At 35.4% G+C, this 22,888-nt stretch overlaps 5 protein-coding genes across 5 annotated transcripts; 3 read left to right on the top strand and 2 right to left on the bottom strand.

Moving 5' to 3' along the window:
* Positions 1-1,806: 1,806 nt before the first annotated feature.
* On the top strand, positions 1,807-5,685 carry LOC105963089 (putative pectate lyase 8). The gene is made up of 6 exons (XM_012987458.2): positions 1,807-2,411; positions 2,510-2,563; positions 3,059-3,136; positions 3,864-4,613; positions 4,706-4,844; positions 4,936-5,685. Exons 1-6 carry the CDS (start codon positions 2,293-2,295, stop codon positions 5,155-5,157), a joined length of 1,362 nt encoding a protein of 453 aa, XP_012842912.2. The 5' UTR covers positions 1,807-2,292; the 3' UTR covers positions 5,158-5,685.
* Positions 5,686-6,867: 1,182 nt separating this feature from the next.
* Positions 6,868-10,933, bottom strand: LOC105963090 (Inosine triphosphate pyrophosphatase family protein). The gene is made up of 8 exons (XM_012987459.2): positions 10,705-10,933; positions 10,543-10,607; positions 10,380-10,443; positions 10,286-10,295; positions 9,556-9,587; positions 9,333-9,445; positions 7,432-7,508; positions 6,868-7,313 (listed from the first exon to the last, which is right to left on the bottom strand). Exons 1-8 carry the CDS (start codon positions 10,838-10,840, stop codon positions 7,199-7,201), a joined length of 612 nt encoding a protein of 203 aa, XP_012842913.1. The 5' UTR covers positions 10,841-10,933; the 3' UTR covers positions 6,868-7,198.
* An 838-nt stretch (positions 10,934-11,771) lies between these two features.
* Positions 11,772-12,998, bottom strand: LOC105963092 (uncharacterized). Its single transcript, XM_012987460.2, has 3 exons — positions 12,856-12,998; positions 12,603-12,740; positions 11,772-12,109 (listed from the first exon to the last, which is right to left on the bottom strand). The coding sequence occupies exons 1-3, from the start codon at positions 12,964-12,966 to the stop codon at positions 11,969-11,971; spliced, it is 390 nt and encodes a 129-aa protein (XP_012842914.2). The 5' UTR covers positions 12,967-12,998; the 3' UTR covers positions 11,772-11,968.
* A 3,220-nt stretch (positions 12,999-16,218) lies between these two features.
* LOC105963274 (uncharacterized) lies at positions 16,219-16,889 on the top strand. Its single transcript, XM_012987668.2, has one exon. The coding sequence runs from the start codon at positions 16,296-16,298 to the stop codon at positions 16,713-16,715; it is 420 nt and encodes a 139-aa protein (XP_012843122.1). The 5' UTR covers positions 16,219-16,295; the 3' UTR covers positions 16,716-16,889.
* A 662-nt stretch (positions 16,890-17,551) lies between these two features.
* Positions 17,552-22,520, top strand: LOC105963087 (holliday junction resolvase). The gene is made up of 7 exons (XM_012987455.2): positions 17,552-17,721; positions 18,107-18,199; positions 18,533-18,667; positions 18,777-18,866; positions 19,113-19,262; positions 19,851-21,436; positions 21,519-22,520. Exons 1-7 carry the CDS (start codon positions 17,659-17,661, stop codon positions 22,411-22,413), a joined length of 3,012 nt encoding a protein of 1,003 aa, XP_012842909.2. The 5' UTR covers positions 17,552-17,658; the 3' UTR covers positions 22,414-22,520.
* The last annotated feature ends 368 nt before the right edge of the window (positions 22,521-22,888 follow it).

Below are 22,888 nucleotides of genomic sequence, written 5' to 3'. Positions count from 1 at the left end.
TAGAGAATTATATGGCCTCACTTATAAATATAACAAAAAAATAAAAATAAATAAGAGATGGATATGTGGGACTTTTGTCTCCACAAAACGGAAATTGATGTTCATTAATATATGTGTGTATATTTCTTTGTAAATCTCATTTATCAGAAAAGTAAAGCAAAATCTCTCTAAATATGGTTGGTTTGTTTTTTTTTTTTTTTTTTGGTTTTGCCCTGCCTAATTTAACTTTTTTTAATGTCATTTTGGAAAATTTTAATTTCACAATTAATTATTTTCATGTTGTGTAATTTAATTTTTTTATACAATTATATTTAAAATTTCTTTGTTTTCACAACTAGTTAGTTATAATTGAAGGATGACGTCCCGTAAGGGATCGGATGATCTAGCGGTTGGATCAAGTGAGTTTGTGTCAATCGATCCAAGTTCGAATCATCTTTCAAAGAGTCGAAAGGTCGAACTTAGCGTAGTGTTGTTTACGTCTCTCGTATGGTTTGCATGCTATTATACGAGAGTGTAGGTTTACCTACTGCACCTATATGGTTCGTTGTGTATTCCTTGATTACCAAAACAATAATAATAATAACCTAAATAACATTTATATTGAGAAAAGAAGTTGCGAAAAAGGTTCATTATGGGGGGGATTAGACTTGCCAAATTTTTGGTAACATTAATCTTGGCCTACAAAATCTAACATTTTCAATAATATATCTTAATAATATGTTTCAATATTATTTCTAAAGAAAATAGACAGATTTTTTTCGCAGCAAATAGTTCTTAAAAAAATCTATTCATAGAGAGATCGTGTTAATTAAGGAATGGTGTTATAACATACTTAATGTTGTGTAATTAATTCACTTTCCTAAAAATAAAACATGGCAAAAGGTAGTTTGATTTAACAAGCATGACATCTTAGATCTAGTGATGATGGGAAACACTATCTATGTTCCATGATAGTGCCCTGTAAAACGTGCAATATTTACTAAAACTCGATCGAAAAGTTGCTAATACTCCCTCAAAAATATTTTGTACAGTTAAATTTCGTATGGATATTTAAAATTTATTAAAATTAAAATTTATCAGGTAGTTTAGTTGAATAACCTAGATTCAAAATAGACAAATTCGTTGAAGAGTGTAGACTTAAAAATAGACAGTTTAAACTGAAAATGGACAGCTTAATTAAATAACTTGGCCTAAAAATAGACGTCTCAGATGAAAATAACATTTTTTTCCCGATTATTGTGATGATTTCATTGCATGCAAATACATTAGAAACAAAATTATTTTCCTTGGCAAAATTCAAAATAAATTACAATGGTATGTTATAGTGGGCCTGCACTTGTATTTGATGCTATATAGCAATCAATTCTAATAATGAAAATTTTCGTTACCTCTTGATTCAAAACCAAGCATAAGTAAAATCATGAAGGTCATAAATAAACGGATATAAACAATTTTTTTTTTTTGTTTATTTGTTGAGTTATTTAATTAATTCAAAATTTCATACATAATTTATTCTCATACTTATTAGAAAAAAAAAGTTGTTACTAACCGTATAAACAAATATTGAATAACATAAGAAAATTATTTAAAAATTTATTACAAATTAGAAAAATTTAAATTCTACAAAAATTTATAATTTATATCCAAGTACTAGCCAAAAAAAAATCTGTATACCTTAGCAGGAAGCCCTAATTTTTGGCGGTGTGTTTGGCTGGTTAAAATAAATATCTTAAACTACACTCTAGGCACGAGTATGAATTCCCATAATTCCTCCTTTATTTCCTATATCCAAACCCACCCCAGAAAATGTGGGAAATTGAAAATATATTTTGATGTAAAAAATATTAGATACATATTTGGTACCAAAATACGAGAGAATAAGAAAATTAAGTCAAAATTAAAAGATAAATTGTGCTAAAAGTTAGAGCACGTTGAAAATTACCAAAAAACCCACCCAAACTAAGCCTAGTTAAAAGGGATGGGATTAATTGATTATGAATACGGTTAACCGGTAATTAGTGGCATCGGCAGTTAACTAACGGACGTTAAGTTTAACGTTTCCCGAGTATCTCAAGTCTATAAAAGGAGCAGAGACCGTTACGGTGGTCGTAGCTTTTGGTTTCTCTCTCTAACTAAGAGCTCCTTCTCTCTCTAAAATCCTTCGGTTCATGATCTCCATTTTTACAGGCTATACATACATACATTACATACACGTTCACTTACGTATGAGTGATTATTCCGCGTCAATATACATATAGTCATATAGAGAGAGAAACTAGAGAGAGAAACAGTATGGGAATATCAATTGTGTGGCCGTCGAAGAAATGGTTGCCTCTGTTTACTTTGCTGCTCTTCGTGCTCGTCGTCGGAGCTCTGTCTACTGTTCACGGAGACGAAACCCTGAATTTAAGGTTTTCTTTTTTAAATACTTCTTCAATTTATATATATATATATATATATATATATATAGCAAATTTTATTAATCATAATTTTGTCCTGTTTTTCTCAGAGATTTTGAAAAAGAGGAGTTGCAGAACTCTCCAAACTCGACAATGGCGGAAAAGTGAGTCTACTCGGTTTCACCTAATTCCTTATACATTACAATCTCTCTCTCTCTCTCTCTCTCTCTCTCTCTCTCTCTCTCTCTCTCTCTCTCTCTCTCTCTCTCTCTCTCCCTAGTGGGATTTGTATGTATATATTGTATGCATCTGCCGGCCACTGAGTGTGAAGTGTGTGCAACACAACACAGTGAACCGAAAAATAAAAAAATAAAAACTCGAAAAAAAATTGTCGGTAGCCACTGACACGTGACACCGCCATGTGAAATTACTGAAATCACCTTCATTTTCTCACCCCTTTTTACTTTAAACCCAAACAAGGTCTCTGCAAAACCCAGCCATAGTTTGTTTGGGTCTGTCCTAAATGGTAAATTCCTGGTCAAGAAAAAATTTCCATGGATCACTAGAACAAGTTCTTGTAAACATACATAAATACTGAACAGTGGCAGTTTCGTAATAAATTTGAATTGACGGGATATTTATTTGTCTTTTACTCTCAGATTAGAAGGAATTGACGAGGATGTTTTGAATGAACATGCAGTTGATGACCCTGAAGAGGTTGTAAGAATGGTCGAAATGTGAGTACTCTTTTTTCTCATCTTTTTTTTTTTCTTTTTTTTTACCTCTATTATTAATAATAATAAAAAAATGATAATAATAATATTTATTTATATATATTTGTTGTGCATTTAAGTGTGTGAGTAACTGACACACAATGCGGTTGGGTAGCAGTTGCTGTTAGACTTGTTCTTTCTTCTGTTTTTTTTTTTTTAAAATTAAATGTTACACCACTATAGTTTTGTAGCAGACCCTACTCACATGCTATATTTATTTATTTCTGTTTACTCGCATCTATTTGTGAAATTTAATTATTTCTTGAATAAATCAAGAAGGCTTTATTTATATTCCATTCCATGCATATTATTACAGCACTGGGATTCTTCTGCTGTCAAATATTACTCTGGTTCTTTTATTACATCATTTCTTTGTCAAGAAATGTGAGAATCTAAATTGTACATATGGTTAGAAATGTGATAGAATTAATTGGTGATGTGAATTGTGATGAACACAAAAGTATCATGTACGAAGAATATTATTGATATATGTAATAAAATAGCAAATCCTATCTTTATTTTTATTTCTTTTCGCCCCCGTGACAGCATCATCACCCATGTGTGTGTGCCCCTCAAACAAAGCCAAAAGTTTGTCCACATCAATCTTTCATTCGAATATATTACTATTAGTCTATGTATGTATCTTCACCGACACATAATTAGAAATGTAATCTTTCTTAAATATGCGTAGGGCCACGAGAAACAGCACCGACAGGAGGCGAAGACTCGGGTACTTCTCGTGCGGGACCGGCAACCCTATAGACGACTGCTGGCGTTGCGACCCTAACTGGCACAAGAACCGCAAGCGCTTGGCCGACTGCGGCATTGGCTTCGGCCGCAACGCCATTGGCGGCAGGGACGGCCGGTTCTACGTCGTCACCGATTCTGGCAACGACGACCCCGTCACCCCCAAGCCGGGCACCCTCCGCTACGCGGTCATCCAGGACGAGCCCCTTTGGATCGTATTCCAGCGTGACATGGTCATCACACTGAAGCAAGAACTCATAATGAATAGCTTCAAGACAATCGACGCTCGTGGGGCCAATGTCCACATTGCCAACGGGGCGTGTATAACAATCCAATTCATCACAAATGTCATCATACATGGGCTCCACATACACGACTGTAGGCCCACGGGGAATGCTATGGTGAGAAGCTCCCCGTCGCACTACGGGTGGAGGACTATGGCGGACGGTGACGCCGTCTCAATTTTTGGGTCGAGTCATATTTGGGTTGACCATAACTCGATGTCCAATTGCGCCGACGGGCTTGTGGATGCTGTGATGGGGTCCACAGCTATTACGATTTCGAACAACTACTTCACGCACCACAACGAGGTTATATTGTTGGGGCACAGTGATTCTTACTTGAGGGACAAGCAAATGCAGGCGACCATCGCTTACAATCATTTCGGGGAGGGTCTCATTCAAAGAATGCCGAGGTATATACACATACACAGTCGATTTTTTTTTCCACTTAATTTTCTTGAATTCGGATAGATAAAAAGAAAACGAACTTCAATGCTTTTAACAGGTGCAGACACGGATACTTCCACGTGGTGAACAACGACTACACGCACTGGGAGATGTACGCAATAGGAGGGAGCGCGGAGCCCACAATCAACAGCCAAGGAAACAGATATCTCGCGCCGGTCAATCCTTTTGCAAAGGAGGTACTAATTAATACTAAACGTTAAATCTATTTTCGGGTGGATAATTAATTAAAAGTAAACGAGATGCAAAAAATGTTAATTGTGGAATCAGGTGACAAAGAGGGTCGACACGGCACAAAGCAGATGGAAGGGGTGGAACTGGAGAACGGAGGGTGATTTGATGCTCAACGGTGCGTATTTTATCCCGTCTGGAGCCGGAGCTTCCGGAAGCTACGCTAGAGCTTCCAGCTTGGGTGCTAAATCTTCTTCCATGGTTGCTTCTATTACTTCTGGTGCCGGTGCACTTGGCTGCCGTCGGGGCCGCCAGTGCTAGCGGCAATCTCTTATCCCCTATTGCATAAAATATCTAGAATGAGTCTTTTCTTTACCTTCATTTGCCTACAAAAAAAACCTACTTGGAAAACTTCATTCACATTGGCAAGTGTACATTTTTTACACATGTCAAACATTCTTCATTTGCTCCTCCTCGTTGTCCGATCGTTTTTTCTTCGCTCCTGGCAGTGCCAAGGTTTCCTCTGCCTCTTGAATTTTCTAACACATTTTATATCTATATATATTTGTCTGCTATCAGTCCTCCACAAAATGTGTTTGGGCATTTGTTCTCTATAGAAGCTAAATTATATCCTATTTCCTTTCGACCTTCTTATTCTCCGTCATACAACGTATAGTATGAAATTGTGAATGTCAAAAAACTCGTGTAAAAAAACGAAGCAAAAAAGAGAGTGTAATAGATGATGCATAGTAGTAAGGCTATCTTTTACTACTACTTTTTTGCCTCGTCTCTGTCAATGTAAGCAATCTGTATTGGTTTGTTTGAATGATGAATTGTGTTTATAACTTATGTATGATTATCAGACAGTATTATCTCCTCTGTGTGATTATTACAGCAAGTTAGCCTGATTAAGTAATACAAAGACTTGTTGCATTAACCTTAATCATTACTCTCTACTATATATAATCCTGTGGAGAAAACGGCATTCTACCAGCTTAAAATATATTTCGAATCTTTTGAACTACCCAAGTTCTTTTCATAAGTATAGACTTTTACCATCTAATTGCATCCATAATAAGCAAGGCTCGAGTTTCACATCGGATGCTCTTATATTCTTCCTTTCTTTTCTCCAACCCGTAAGCTCTGAAGGACGTGAATTATCGTAATTCTTAAAATATAAATCCAAACTAACGGGATTGGTCGTTCTAACTTCACACCTAATTGCGACCCTAAAATGTTTAAGCTAATTCCATCCAGCCATAGAAAAACTAAAGGCACTGTTGTTGACATAGACAAAACAAGAACCATAAATATTATCCTTAGAAGTATAACTAATCACATGTAAGAGCCTAAATGAAGATGGTGTGTACCTAAACTCACAATTCATACCATATGAAATCGAAAGATTTGTTCGAGTTCCCAAACTCCAAGTCACGTGGAAAGGTTGATAAAACCACTAACTTAGCACGTGATTTCGGGCCCATATGGTTTAGTGAGTCAAACAAATAAATTCCTTACGTCTGCACATTTTGGGGCCAATTCTCATTTAATTCACAAAACTATGCTCACATGCATAGCCCATGTTATATGTTTAATGTGCATATTGTCTGTCACATTCAATACAACCCGATCCACATTCACTTTTCTTTGCAATTATTTTCAGCCTTTTCACAATGGATCATCTCATCAGCATTGTTAGATACATGTATTATCAAAAGCTCGGATTTGTTTTCAAATACGTGTACTTTTTCTAAGGCATGACGGTTAAGGTCGAGACCCCTCGATTCACAGGTCGGAACTCACGGGTCAATTTGGATGATTTTATTTTTTATTTTTTTTCAAATTGGACTATTCAAATCGCCGATTCACATTGAGGTCAAGCAAGAGTCAATTAATAAAGGGAAAATAGATAAATTCAGCTATACTCCCTTGAATACGACTAGTGGAAAATTTCCAGCAAAAAGGGGTTCCACATATACTATTTTCATTAACTATGTACGGCTTTGTAAAGCCCACTGATAATGTATCGCATTCACAGAAAAAGTCAATTCAACTTAAATTTTGGCCTGAGCACAGAAATAAATGAGTGCTTATTCAAAATAGATTTTAATACTTGAGAAAGAGAACAATAAAAGAAAATAGAAGGTACTACTCGAGAATCCATCTGCTCCCGCAATGATTTAATAACTGGGACTAGTTAGATGTACTGATATTTCAGCACATTCTAACGGTTTTTTGGGTTTTGTCAATCATAAATTCGACAATCAAGTTCATTGATGGCTTTATCCAAATTAAATCAATCTCCAACAAAAATAGTTACCAGTGCTTTTCAAGAGTACCTTACCTTACCATCTTGACAAACTCAAGGTTCTGATTGGAAAGTATATTTAGCCTCGGCAAAGTGCGATTTCACCTGTGCGAGAGCCCTATAACGGTGAGAAATCGTGTTCTTCTCTTCCTTGGCCATTTCAGCATAACTATAGACAGACGTAATTCAGTTAGTTGGGTAGCTTTTATGGCAAGTTAGTTGGCTAGTTTTTATGTAACATAAATAACAAAATTAATGCAGACTAGGGAGCAGGAAGATTAACTTACGTCTGATCATACCCATCAGGTTGAAAAATTGGATCCCATCCAAAATCATTTGGTCCCCTAGGAAGAACTATTTTACCCTGCAATTTCAGCCACAAGTTTATGTCAGTGCTAATCAGTTTATGTAATAATCCAGCAAGACGCAACAAACATAATTGTGTACACACTCCAAAAGAACTTATAAGCTAATTTGAAATTCAAAAGAACGTTTATTAGGATGCAGCTCGTTGATATATCAACATTGTATAAGAGCAGTATGGGTCAAGCTGAACTGGTTAATTACCACTGACATACAAAAGCTGAACTGGTTAATTACCTCTCACGAATCGTCAATGAAAGTTCCCTTGATTACTAGGAACACAAAAGTGTACAGATGACAATTCAGAGATGCTGAAGAAATGATTCCACATGGTCAAAATAACCTTAAGCTAGATTGAACTTTAAGCAGCATAAGCTTCAATGCAATTACATCAAAAAATTTGAAACCTTGAGCTAGAGTTCGATTGCATATCTAATATACGCTCGCCTACTCCTTATGGCACATAAATTTTGTCAATTGTATTACAAGGGTCAGATTAGACAAGCAAAACTTAATTTTCGAAGTTCTGCTAAAAGAACATGGAAATTTTCCAATGAACTCATCACATTTACAAATAGAAGGTGGGTGATATATCTAAAGTAGCTAAGAGAACACAAGAATTACAAGTATAGTACGTAGCCATCTCCAGTAGTAGTGAGGCCACATCAGAGGCTGTCAACTAAAGCCACTGAAAAAAGCCGACTATAGCAATATATGTTATATACAATATATGAAGTATTGTTGGTTTATTTAAATGTGGCAACACAGAAGCACCGGAATAAGTTCAGCAAAAAATAGGTTTATCTTTACTGTAGGCAAAAGATTCTAGAGTTGCGTTTCAAAAAAATCTTTCACTGAAACATTCTTTAAATATATTTTGTTCATGTTATGTGTTCACTTGAAGTTACATTTGCTGCTTGAATTCACCACAATATACTAATATGTATCTAATGAAACTGATGACTTGACTAAGTTCAGTTAGTGAAAGATTGCTTGCTCGTATTTACTGATATGATACCAAACTAAACACTGAGCTCAGTATGAAACATGCTAAAGTATGAAATATCCTTATGGATATGATACGAAAGTAGATACTGCAGTCAGTGTGAAACATGATGAAGAATGAAATATCCTCAAAGATGGATGTAAAAATATATTATATCTTTATTTAATTTTAGTAATGATGTACACTTTTACTTGTTTCGACTTAAGCTAAACCTTAGCATTAGAACTTTTCAGAATCAACACTAACAATAATTGTTATTTTGAGCAATAAAATTCAAACATTAGCAGAGTGCAACTCATAGATTATCATGTTCATCAATTTTGAAAAGACTAAGGAAGAGGAGCACTTTTATTTTGTTTGCATAAGGACGTCAAAGTCTTCACTTGTTTTTCAGTTAGCTTTATCTGCCTAAATACATGGATAGTCGGTACCTCGGGGAACCAACGCACACATCTACCTCTCTCACCACATTGCCAAATTTTATTTCACTTGCTTGTAATTTCAAATGTTAATATTGTACTGGAATAGAGTTCAGACAGAGAGCAATTTAAACTGTAGGTGCAGGGCACTTCTGCTATATTCACAGATTACTATATCATTGCTTTGTTACCCTCCGAATTTTTTGTGTTCTTCTCCTTTTCTTTTTTCCTCACCATTCTACTTTTGTCTATTTTAGTGTTTTTTTCTTCTCTTGTTCACTTAAATCACATAACTCGACTCAGAAAACAACGAGTAATAGAAGATCAGGCCAGTACATCTATTTTGCTGGAATATAAAGCATAAAAGCAACTTTGTATTCCTGGAAACTAAAGAACTCACTGGAGTTTTCCCCAAAAACGTAATTGGATCTGCATTTGGCCCGAGAGCAAGAGAGAATACACAGAGAGCATAAGCCGATTTATCCTCATATGCCATCAGTAAATTGTTCAAACCTAAAAAAAGAATATAGCATAAACTACTTTAAAATAATAAAGTTGGAGGCAAGTACAATGAGCTTTTAACAGTGATTGCTCAACACAAGAACAATATCGAACAAAAATACCTTGATGGCCTAACTTCTCCAGAAACCACTTGCTGCAATTTCAGTTAATCCAGTTAGTAAGAGCTATAAAAACATAAAAGCAGCTAAAGATAAGTAAATAATAAGGAAGGCTGAACTATCCAATCAAGCCTCTATTCTGATAAATAAGTGTACAACGTAAATATCAATATAGAACTAAGAAGAGACAAAACCGTTATGTAACTGGTTCAGTTTTCCCGCTTAATATCATTTTAATAATTTGCATGCAATCACATAGTCAGAATTATGCCAAGGAGGTTGAAGAGTGAATGAAGAATTATGCCAGTTTTTCCCGCTTAATAACATATCGAGCACAGCTGGACAACCACCATGAAGTACAAGCACAATCATTAAAGCCCAATACAAAGATGAAAGAAGAAACACAAGCTTTATTTTACTTATTTTCTCAGAAGTGGGTGTTGTCTAGTAAGCAGATGAACATAATTCAGACAAGAAAGGGGCACAACATACAGAAAATAAAAGAATATCAAAGTAGCTGATAGAGTCATCGTTCTTCACATACAAGATCCTATATTAGTTTACATCGTTAGCATTGTCTCATTACACTCACCAGAGACGATTCACGAGCACGGAGTTCGTATATTTTAGTTCACCATAAATAAGTTTTACCAGTGTATTTGAATTTCGTATTTCCTACACAGAAATTTGAAAAGACACTTCACCTCGATGGAAGAATAAGCACAATACTTACATGTATGGTCCTGTAAAAAAAAAAATTAACCATCAGCAAATCCACATTGAGAATAATTGCCATTTTATAAAGTACGCACATACACTTAAATTACCTGGTAGACCCTTTAGAGCATTGAAACAAAGACACGTGTCCTCCACCAACACCGGCCCATTCACCTTCCATTTACAACGAAATAACACAATCAACATTCACACCCACAAAATATCCATCATTCTCTTCTAGACATTTCTACAAACAGTTGTGGGGTGTGGTACCTCTTTTGCAGCCAATCGTGCCTTCTCTCTCGATATCTCCTCAGGCTCACCTTGTAATTCCGGCACTGTTAAAACCATACACAAATCAGGGAATTAAGGTCAAATAAAGAAAAACCAATCGCCCGCACAAAAAGACGAATAGAGCCTGAATTTGTAACGTACGATCAAGTTTGAGGGAGCGAAAGGGAATCGAATTTCCGAGGATAGCGCGAACTTCTTCGAGCTTCTTGGCGTTTCCGGTTACAAATGTCACCGGCTGTGCCAGCGCCAGTGCCCTCCCACCACCTGCCACCGCCATTTTATCGCGCCTTTTTTTTCTCGTTTAAACTCTTTTTCTCGTGAAGAAGAAAAAAACTTGTGAATTAAAACGTTAGGGCTTGTGTTACAAACTTATTGACATTTTAAATTTTAAATAAAAATAAGGGAAAATTGCACTTCACCCCCTAAGAAATGCATGTTTTGCACTTTCCCCTCTCAAAGTACAACAAGGAGACTGTCCCTTTCGAAATATACAACTCGGTGCACTTTGCCCCAAGCCAAATGTGTATTTCCAGTTAATACGCGCATATGGTAAAATACATAATTTTCCATACTAACAACAACCTACAGAGTATATTGTCAAATATACAATATACGAAATGCTTTAGCTGCACGTTGTTGAATTCAAGTTGTTAAAAGTCATTCTTCTTAGAGCAATTCCTACATTTAAAAATTGATGCATACAAAGTCGTATTCTTTTACCGAAGCGGCACACTAGCGACGCAATGTACGATACATTATGCGTGACTTTGCATCACATAAGAAACAATTTTCCAGACTGTCCCTTTCGAAATATACAACTCGGTGCACTTTGCCCCAAATGTGTATTTCTAGTCTAATATGCATATGGTAAAATACATATTTTCCAGACTAACAACCTGCAGAGTATATTGTCAAATATACAATATAACAAAATGCTTTAGCTGCACTTTGTTGAATTCAAGTTGTTAAAATTCATTCTTCTTAGAGTGATTTCTACATTAAAAAATTGATTCGTACAAAGTCGTATTCCTTTACCAATGCGGCACACTAGCGAAGCAATGTACGTACAATACATTATGCGTGACTTTGCATCACATAAGAAACCATTTTGGTTTTGTGAAAATTAACCACAAAATCTCTATTATACGTCGTCTTTTCATATATATATAGATGTTTTAGATTTCTCATTCTATTGCATCATAATCACAAACACAAAGTCACTCTCATTTTAAATACAAGTTTAGTATGCAACGACAATCGTAAATTCGTAACACGGTGCAATGTCAAAACACTTGTTTAACTTCGTAGTGTATAACTCACCCGTATGCTAATGAAAATAAAGTAAACTACATATATGTAACGAACAACAGTAAGAGGTATTGATCGAATGCTCTAAATTGCCCTATCACTTGTTATCATTTTTCTCCGTTTTCTCCTTAAAAGCTTCTGAAGCGGCTTTGGCGGTGTCCAAAACATCCTTGCTTTTTTCACTTTCTGCATTTTCCGACGCTTTCTCAAATCCTTTTTTGGCCACATCCGCCACCATCTACGGTTTTAAAATAAAACAAAAAAGTTACTTAGCTATAGATTTCTTTCCCTTTTTCTATAACCAATATTTATATAATGCGCAAATGGCAAATAAGTCCTCTAATTTCAACGATACTTACTGCATGTCCGTACACTCCAAATATTTTCTACATAAAAAAGAAAAAGACATGAACCGTCCCAAAGACTAAAATACCTCTTTAACATTTCATTTCTTCAATTTCATCCACAAATCCTAATTTTACCAATATTTCACATCGACCCCATTTTTAACAAAAATAGCACATTGACCCCTCATTTTTTTTTTACCAATTTTAGCATTTAATATACTCCAATTTCATCCACAAACCCTAATTTAACAAATATTGCACATCGACCCCAATTTCAACAAAATAGCACACCAACCCTTCTATCAATTTTAAGATAGGTCAAAACTGGTAAATTGGTGAAATTCAGATTAAAATGAGTGAAAAACATAATATCATAACACATACATTTCCGGTGGTATTAGCAACTCTTCCGGCGACGACTTCACCGACACGCTTCACTTCCTGCACCACCTCTTTCGTCCCGTCCTTCACCGTCTCCACCGCTTCTATTATCTTCCCGCACGTCTCTTTATCAATCTTAGCCTACTAACACGTACATACAATTTATTTTTTATTTAATGAATTTAATTTTTAATATTTGAATTATTATTTACGTTAGTATTTAAAATAATGGTTTTGAAGTGATGCTGTGACTTACTTTCTGTGACAGCCTTGTAACCGAGACAAATCCCCTACAAATCCATTGATCGCCGTTGAGCAGTATCTTTCCGGTGGAAATGCTTTTGGATGTTACTCTGAAAAACGCCATGGTTTTTTTTTTTGGATTTATTTTCTACCGGTTAATTATTAGTTATTATTTAAATAAAGAATGGAGGAGGTGGTCCACGTGGCAGTCGGAGAGGTGCGGTGGAGGAAGTTTAGGTACACGTGTGGCTGAAAGTTGTAGGATCTGGAATATCGGACCTATAAACTTGTCAATTCTTTAATTTATGGAAACATACAGTTTTCATCTCTGTAATTTGGATCGATTACATATTTGGTCCCTTATGTTTCAAAAATTCAACATTTTTAAACGGAATCAAGTTTGTTTCCCATCACTTCTTTAACTAATGGACTAACGGTAAATTTGACGGAAATGACCAAAAGTATTAAATTATTAAAATATGAGGGACCAAATATATTTTTTGTGAATGTTATGGACCAAATATGTAATCAGTGCAAACTTGAGGATGAAAACTGTATATATTCCTTAAAATGAGTAATACATCAAACAAGGCCTTGATTCGGCCCGTTTTAAACTCGGCCTCAATCCATTTAGAGATAATTGACATTCAGCCCTTCAAAGGTCAAACTTTGCCTGAGCCAACCCATTGCATATAGTTTTATTAACGAACTAATCCCTCATTTTTCTGTAATTACGTCTACTATTTTTAATTTGTAGATTTCTTACATAAACACCATTTTCTGGAGGTAGATGTAAAAAATATACAAAACTGCAGGGGGCTGGATAAAATTTCTAAAAAATGGTTTTTTCGTAATATTTTTTTACTAATTGGAGATATATTATATTTACATTCAATGAAATTCAGCTGGAATTTGGTAATGTCTTCAAAAAAATAAAAATAAAATACCAAAATTCATTAGCTTTTTGACATGAGCTTGGCTAATGTTAAATTAACCCCTCCAATTTGATAGCATCATAGATTAATTAATGAATTAATTAATAAATCCATAAGAAGCAAGAAAATAAGCAAATTAATAATATTTATTATTTGATTATTATTATTATTATTATTATTTATTATTTAATATTGGAGACACAAATTAATCAAGTAGTGCAACAACAGTATTGATAAAGAGGAGGGTAGCATTGTCCTGAACTGAAACCTGTTCTCTGGCAAAACTCATTACAATCAGCAAAATCTTCACACTTTCCTTCACATTCAATTCTACTTTCTCCTTTTAATATTGCACAATCTGTAAATTTGCATTTCAAAAAATAAACAATAATGAAAAGATTAATTATATTCACAAGAAATTCATCAAAATTGTACATGGATAATTTATATTTTTCTATATGTGAGAGAGAGAGAGAGAGAGAGAGAGAGAGAGAGAGAGAGAGAGAGAGAGAGAGAGAGAGAGAGAGAGAGAGAGAGAGAGAGAGAGAGAGAGAGATTTGAAATACCAACATACCAAGAGAGAGAAGTAAAAAGGTTAACATGGTGGCTAGTGCAAGTTTATTGGCAGGGAAATTGATTTTCTCCATTTCTGAGATCATACAACTTACAATGAAGAGAGGTAATTAATTACTAATCACTGTTTGGCTTTATATATATTATACCTATTGGATTTTTACATTATTACCAAAATAAAATTTCCGTAATTTTAGGAAAAGCACTTCAATAATTGGATTTATCCATTTAAAAAAAATGTTTTTTATTAAAGGTAATTTTGTCAAATTATTGGGAAACTATATTGAAAATTCGGAAAAACTACATAAATTTTGATACCTTTACATGTAAAAGGGCAGATCTACTTCGATAAAAATGAGGTGGAACTGAAAAGTGGAGACATTATCGTATGAAAAATTAAAGTTTTTCAAATGATTTGAGGTCTATGTTTGGGTGACAAATTAAAAGTTCTTTTTAATAATTAAATTTGAAAAGTACTTAATTAAATCATTAAATATATATTTTTATCCGATGTTATCGTTCGAAAAATCATTTTGATAAGGAAATGTCCAAAATGAATTTAGAATGCGGCAGATAGGGGTATAAACGAGCCGCACTTGAGTTCGAGTTCGAGTTCTTCGAAAATTTGATTTTAGGCTCGAGTTTGAGCCATTTTGTTGTAATTTTTATTCTTATTTTTAATTAATTTTGATTTTTATTAATATTAGTATACGTAGAATTTTATTATTATAAAATTACAATTAAAAGTTCTAAATAAAAAAATGATCTGTAATTTATTATTTAAATTATTTATGTGAATTTATTATTAGAAAAAAATCGTAACCGGTTCGCGAGCTCAAGAAACAATTAAGAAGGAGCTCGATTGGGCTTCAAGTTCGAGCGTTTATCGAATCGGCTCAACTCATTTACATCCCTAAAGCAGATCCTTAATTCTCCATAATTAACTATACTTATTAGGAATTCATTTTAATAACTTATGCAGCAACAATAAATATTAAATAGCAACCAATTTTGTACAGACAATAAATATGTCTCTGTCTGATATTGCGACAAGTGTAGCTACGTAGCATATTATATCTTGTACGAATTGCATGGCATGCATGCCAAGTGTAACGCGATCAAAGTAAATGTACAACCCCTTTTGTCTCAATTCTTTGGGAGAATAAATTTATAATAATTTTAATTAAATTTATTTTGTGCATTTATTTATCATATCATTATTGAAAATAAACAATCAATCAGCTAGGACTTACTGAGGATCGAGTTTATAATTAACTGTCTTATATTATCATTTTTAGTAATTAATGTATTGTTGGAAAATGATTTACAATTTCATAAATGTATTTTTTTTTAACAAAATTAGATTGAAACAAAGTTGGACGAAATTGTAAGAATAAAGTGATATTGGGATTAAATTATCAATACAGGTAAAAAGAAGGGGTTAATTTGCATCGTCGCGTGACTTTTCCTACCAAATAGTGGACGAAAATTGTAAAAAAACTGATTATTTGAGGACCAATATTGTGCCAAAAAAAGTTTAAGGACCAAAATAGACAATAATGTATAATATAGGGACCAAAACTGTAATTATCCCAATATTTGACCACGTACATTTGTTACCGCGCGTCTTGTTAATTAATTGATCACTCCTTTTGATTCAACTAACTCTGCCCTAATTATTACGGGCTGAGAAAAAAAATGGGGTTCTCGAGATCGTTATATATTACAAGAACAACTTCAATGCAAATATTAATTAATTCACTGTATACCGTGTCTTCAATTTTCACAACTGTCTCCCACCCTAAATATTTGCCTATAAATACTCATGCGCTGCAGATCAATTAACCAGACATCCAGAGAGTGAGGAGAGAGAGAGAGTAGAGAGAGAGAGAGGAGAGAGAGAGAGGAGAGAGAGAGAGAGAGTAGAGCTAGAGAGAGAGATAATATGGCAAAACTGTACTTAGCCCTTGTTCTTGCAGTACTTGTACTAGCGCATGCAACCGCAAGAAACATTCCAACCGATGATGAAGCAACAAGAAACCCTAGTACTAACACCGCATTAGCCCCTGCCCAAAACACGGCAGAAAATGTCGTCGCCACCACCGCAGCTGCTCCGGGGGCGGCGGTCGGCGGCGTCGATGATGAGAAAAACTTCATCTCGTACGGCGGGGTGGGCGGCTGGGGAGGCGTTGGTGGGTACGTCGGGGTGATGCCTGTTTTTGGCGGCATTGGAGCTGGCATGGGCGCTGCAGGTGGGATCGGAGGAGTTGGCGGACTTGGCGGCGTCGGGCTCGGTAAAGTTGGCGGCATCGGCGTTGCTGGCGGCGTTGGCGGCGTTGGTGGAGTTGGTGGCATTATACCTTAAGAAACAAAAATTATGATGTTATTTTAATTAACTAAGTGTTGTTGCTGTTGTTATTTTCCTTGTGGATTGATTATTCGAGTTTAATTATATTTGTAGTACTGTGTTTGAATTTCTTGGTGTAATGCATGCATGCATGCATATTGTTGGCTTCAATTTAATGAATGTACTTTGTTATGCTCTGCCATTACTTCAATTTTTTATTTATTTTTGTTTTTGTTTTTTTCGGGGAGTTAGATGTTATATCTGTTTATTTATACGGGGTGGATTTCAACCCGATTAAATAACCATTTACGAAGCATACATACATATTGATCTCTATGAATATGTAAAGATCTATGGTTTGAATCCACCAATGTAAATAATTAGGTATAAAATCTAATTATCCGAATTTTACTCTCTCTCTCTAGAGGAAAATATTTTTCATTATAATTGGAGCCACGTGGGTATTTACATCTAATTACCCGAGTTTCACCAAATAATTGCGGAGCCTCGTGGGTATTTACATAACGAAATACAAGTCAATGTTTTTAGATTTAATTTAAAAAAAAAAACCAAATTAAAATAGTAAATATTTGTAAAGTTTGATTAAATTTAAAATATAATATATTTTAAAAATATTTTATAGAGAAAAATAAATAAATATATAATATATCATATTAGCCTCTAAATCTAAATTAGCTTGAAGAACCCATTACTTGTGGGCTTGGCCTGTTGAGTGTAAATTAGGGGCTGTTTGGGCCCAAACGTACGGACTTTCCGGACCTAAGCCCATCAGATTTTATTTCATCTGTTGTGATAATATTTTTTTATTATTATTTTTTTTTTTTTGAGAACATGCCAAATGAAGCCCTACAAAGTTTTATGAATTGGCGGGAAAGGAAAATGAAAGAGAGAGAAACAGTGTTGTAGAGAGAGAAAGTGCTCGAAATAGGGGGAAACAGAAATGAAGAGCTCGAGCTCGGGGAGAAGATTGCAGACCTTACTGGAAGAGATCAAGTCTTCCGAGGCAAGCTTCTTTCCGAAATGTATCAAATTTCGTTCTGTTTTCCGATTTTAAGTGCGAATTTCACAAATTGTTTTTATGTTTATGAGGTTAACCATCAGATTTGTGTTTGTATTTTTTGAAATTGTGATACTATTATGTATGTTCTAGGGCGAATAATTTGATTTTTTTTACTTCAGTACTCAGTATGGAAATTGAGGGACCTTCTTCTGAATTTTGTTTACCATATTTATTTTTGGTATATAAGCCCAGAAATTGAGGTTGCTTGCTATATTTCACTGCAAATAATTTTATTTAGTTTAATTGCTCGATGCAATGTTTGATATGATGGTGTTGTAACTTGTGTGGCGATTTTCTGATATTTGAAATTTCTGGCAATAATTTGCAGGTTGTTGAGAATCGTGTACAACTGATAAAGGAATTGGAGGAATTAGATATAAACGAGAAGTCTGAAGTGAAATCTCTTGTTGAATCATTAACAGTATCCTAATTAACCCGATGAGATTTGGTTATTTGCTTGTTAGATAGAATAAAGAAGAAATTGTGTGAATCCCTAGTTCCTTTTGTGAGTTACTTGTGATATGATTACTTTTCCATAGTTTTGTGCTTAATTATCCATTATTTTTGTGAATTAGGATCGAAATGCAATTAACTGTTTACTTCCATGACGTCTCTGGATATTCGAAATTAACGAATCCATGACATGACTCTGTCAAAGCGATTGATATCAAATATTTGCTTTTACCGTGTAATTCCATCCACGTTCTGTCTTATTTTGTTACAACTTATATCATTATTTGCCTTAACTTTTTAGACATTCTGGGAAAACTTTACTTGTTTGGATATATCTCAGTGCACATTGAATAAAACTATTTTAGATGTGGCTGCAAAACACTTGGATTCAGACATATCAGGATGTCTAGTACAATTTCTTGTACTAGGAACACAAGTAAGCTCCTTATTCTTCAAATAAGTAGTAGATATTTCTCACTGGGGCATTGTTATCTGTTGGTTCTCGTTCTGATGTCTGAGTATTATCTTGACTATCATCATCTTAGGCAAACATATGGTGCAGAAAGCATCTTCAAATGACACTAATGTCAATTGAGGATTCTCCGGAAGAAGAGCATTCTAGTTTCTTTTATCAGGTAAAATGTCTTTGTTTGGTATTATGTCGTTGTCTTCGCTGGTTACAAGTCTGAATTTGCATTTTGATGGTTGTTACCTCATAATAAAGTGCATTTATGGATGATAGACAAGTGAGAAAGTTTAAGGTTGATGATGTCTGCCCTAGCGGTATCTATTCCATTACAAAAGTAATTTTGAAGATGAATGCATAACTTACATGAATAAAGTCTTTAAGTCTTTTTTGACATACTTCAATTTCTTTGTAGTTGGTTCTGGATTTGCTCAGCTACTCTGCTGCCAGTTATTCAGCTTTAGCAAGATACCCTGTTCCCGCAAATAAGGAATTGGTGGTCAGCCTAGAGAATTTTATTTCAGAACAGTTCAACCTGATGAAAGATTTGGTCTCCGAGATAAAGGTAGTTGCACGCACATTAAATTTTCGACTTATATTATCTGGTAAAGTTGATTTATCATTGGACTATACGTAACCTAGTAGTTGTGATTATGCTTCTATCATTTGCCCGTCATGCTTTTATATAAGTATAACCATTATTTCAGCATATGAATTCAGTAATGTTGTTTTGCGGAAGATTTAAGAAGAACCTGTGGTCTGTCTTTCCTTCTGGTATTGCTTTGTTGATGGAAGTATAACCATTGGGTTTGGGTGTTTTATCGGCGAAGTAATGGACATGCCCTTTCTCCTATTAATATGTGGCCAGTAACTTATTTTGAAATTCAGAGTCGATATGGGGGACATTATGCTCCACATTTCTGTGTCTGGATATGAGCATGAGTTATGTTTTGTTCCGATTAGTAAGCCAATTAGATTTTTACACATCAGTCTTTGATGGTCGTACTCGTATTAAGGTTTCTTTGCACCCAAAGCATTCATTAATCATAAGTGGTCCATGTTTTCTTTGTACTTTATTGTGTCAGATTGAGCCTTGATGCACATTCACTGCACTTATTGCTAATGGTCATTGCACTCTGTGATTGTTCCACAGAGGGTTCACGTGATAGGTTCGCAGTTGTTAAAGGGAGCCCAGGTTGCTGTTGATGCCGTGACTAGATTGTGCAAGGTATATGCGGAAGCTGAAGATAAAAACATAACTGATTCGAAAGAGACTGAAATTGGCGACCATGTCATCCACGTAATCAATTGTACGGTAGAAAACTTATGTGAATTGGGAACAGTTGCTGCTACTGATGGTGGCAGTCTCGTAAGTCTACTGAATATGTCGTGGAAAGGTGTTGTTTCATTGCTTCACTTAGGCAAGGGTGCGTTAGCATCAAAGGTGAACGTAAAAGGTGTTATTACGAACCTAATTTCACTGGCCACAGAGTCATTAAGATGTGCTGCTCAAACATGGTCGTCTTCGATGACTGAAAATGTGTCTGAAGCAGAAGCCAAAAGGATTTTCCTTCCAGTTAAGTTTTATCTGATCACTGCTGTAAGAATTATATCTCACTACCAAACCCAAGCCCTTTTCGTGTACAAAGAGATAGCACTTTGTGCTGTCATGATAGTAGCCTTCCGAATCTCACTCTTTACGATGGAACATTTGAAATGTGCTAGTGAAGTCTCGGCGGATGTTCTGGAGCCGACATGCTTGCACTTGCTCAACTCTCTATTAAATTCAGCTCAGGTGAGGCAAGAAAACAAGTACCAGATTTTGGACTGGTTGTTTAACAGTGAAAGTGACATCAGTTCTGAGTGCATTAACAGTAGCCACAGTTCATTAGATTCGATATTTTCAGTAAGCCCCGATGCTATCAATAAGGACAAGACCCTCTCCCTTGGTAGAGTTGTCTTATTTATTAGTCTTCTGGCATCTGCTCCCGATCTAGATGCTGATGTCAGACTTGGTATTGCTAGAAAGCTTGGATGGCTTTTGGACATACTCGTGGACGAAGATGTATATTGTTCTATTCTTGTTTTGCAGAATCCTACACTACCTGGTTCTAGCGAAAACCAGAAATTAACTTACCAACCGATGTTTGAAAACCAGAAATTAACTTACCAACCCATGTTTTCTGCTGTACTTCATACACTGAAGACGTTCGTTATTGTGGTCGCTTCGAGTCTTGCATGGAATGAAGTAGAATTATTCTTGATGGAGAACATTTTCCACCCTCACTTCCTTTGCTGGGAAATCGTCACTGAACTATGGTGTTTTATTCTAAGACATGCCGAGCCCGATATGGTAAATGATATTGTCGATAAACTCTGCGCAGTATTGATGCTATCATCTCAAGAATCAGTTCTAATTCCTGAGAGTGCTCTTCGTAAAACTGCAAGAATTATCTGTATTCTTGTAACACATGGGCCGGAATTCACGGTTGATCGAGTTTACACTTCTATATTCGAAAGTAGCAGATCCCAGAATGCATTAAACGTGCATGTAGCACTACTCATGGAAGGCTTTCCCCTAAATTCTCTTTCGGAAAAGAAACGAAGTATTGCTAAGCAACGAATCGTAACTCAATATTATCATTTCCTGGAGAGCTTTGATGACGTGTCACCTGGAGAAAGCGGTTCTGATGTTTATGGTGCTCCCGTCTTTGCTCTCTGTGCCGCATTGCAGTCTCAGTAAGTTTTTGCAATTCTAAATTTCGAAACATTAACCCTTTAAGAAAAATAATAAATAAAACCTTTCCCTTTATATAATTAGCCAGGTCAGCCTATCAGATACTGACATGAAGACATTGAAGTTCCTAGTTACTATCATTCACAAGTACAGAACCTCCTCAGACAACACAACCAAAGATAATCTCCGAAGGCTTCTCAGCGAATTGCTAGGCATCATTTCCAACATGAAGCACTTGTACTCATTCGATGAAATGGAAGAAGTTATTTTGGAGCTTCAACACCTTTTTATCTCGAAACCAGCACCATCAGACAATCAACTGTTTCTGTGCAAACCCAACCTAGCTAATTTCATGGCTGGTCTAGGTCACGTGGAATTGTCTGACAGTGACGACAGCCCCAGAAGTATAGCTGCATGGGAGTTGTACCACATGCTACTAAAGGAGCGCCATTGGGCTTTCACTCACCTAGCTGTCACCGCCTTTGGATACTTCGCTGCCCGTACTTCGTGTAATCAGCTGTGGAGATTTGTACCGCAAGATGCTGCACTCTCGTACGATTTAGACTTAGCAGATTCACCGCATGAAGATCGATTTATGTCGGAGCTGAAATTGGTTTTGGAGAAAGAAACTGCATGCCCGACTATACAAGCTAGCCCCATGTTCGTTAAAGAAGGTTTAGTGTTGAAAGATATTGTTAGAAGCTATTTGAAAAAACGTGATTTGGGGGATAAATTATTCGATGTGATGGATATTGACGAGGATGAAAAACCGAATAATAGTAAGAAGAGGAAATTTCCGGATGGAATTTGCAGAGGAGTGGAGTTGCTGCAGAGTGGTTTGAAAATTATGGGTGATGGTCTTTCTCAGTGGCATCAGAATCGAGACGAGTCGATGGAAGTTCATGAAAAGTTTTTGAACCATTTTTCTCGGCTCGAAGATGTAATTGCTCACTTGGTTAGCTTAGCAGACAGTAGGTAATCGAGTTGCTGCTCAGAGTCTGTATATATTGGAGGAGTTTTAGGCAGGTACCCTTCACTTTCTTGCTTTTTAATTTTTCAATGTTAATCGTTATTCGAATTCCTAAATTCATGTTGATTTTTGGTGTCATTTTGGCGCCAACCCCCCAAACAAAAATAAAATAAAATTAAAAAGTAATATGAAAAAGTCTAGATAATGAAATTTATCGAAATTATTTAGCCAAGTATGATCCATTTTTTTGTATGAACAAAATATGATCAATTCTCGCCGAAGATTTCATAAATGCTACGGATTCATATAACTTGATGCATAAAATATAATTTGATTTAGGTTGATTTAGCGTGTTCGAGTTGGTCAGTTAAAGGTCGGTTCGACCTCTACTTTTAATCCGTCTCATAATTACGTTTTGAAAACATAAGATTGCATTCTTATAAAGGTAAATCCAAGGTTTTCTTTTCCCCAATATTTGATGAAT

The sequence above is a fragment of the Erythranthe guttata genome, chromosome 14 (genome assembly GCF_056151865.1).
Source record: "Erythranthe guttata isolate IM_541 chromosome 14, IM_541, whole genome shotgun sequence".
NCBI lineage: Eukaryota > Viridiplantae > Streptophyta > Magnoliopsida > Lamiales > Phrymaceae > Erythranthe > Erythranthe guttata.
The sequence above is the reverse complement of the archived record's forward strand: the minus strand, read 5'-3'. Positions and strand labels throughout refer to the sequence as shown.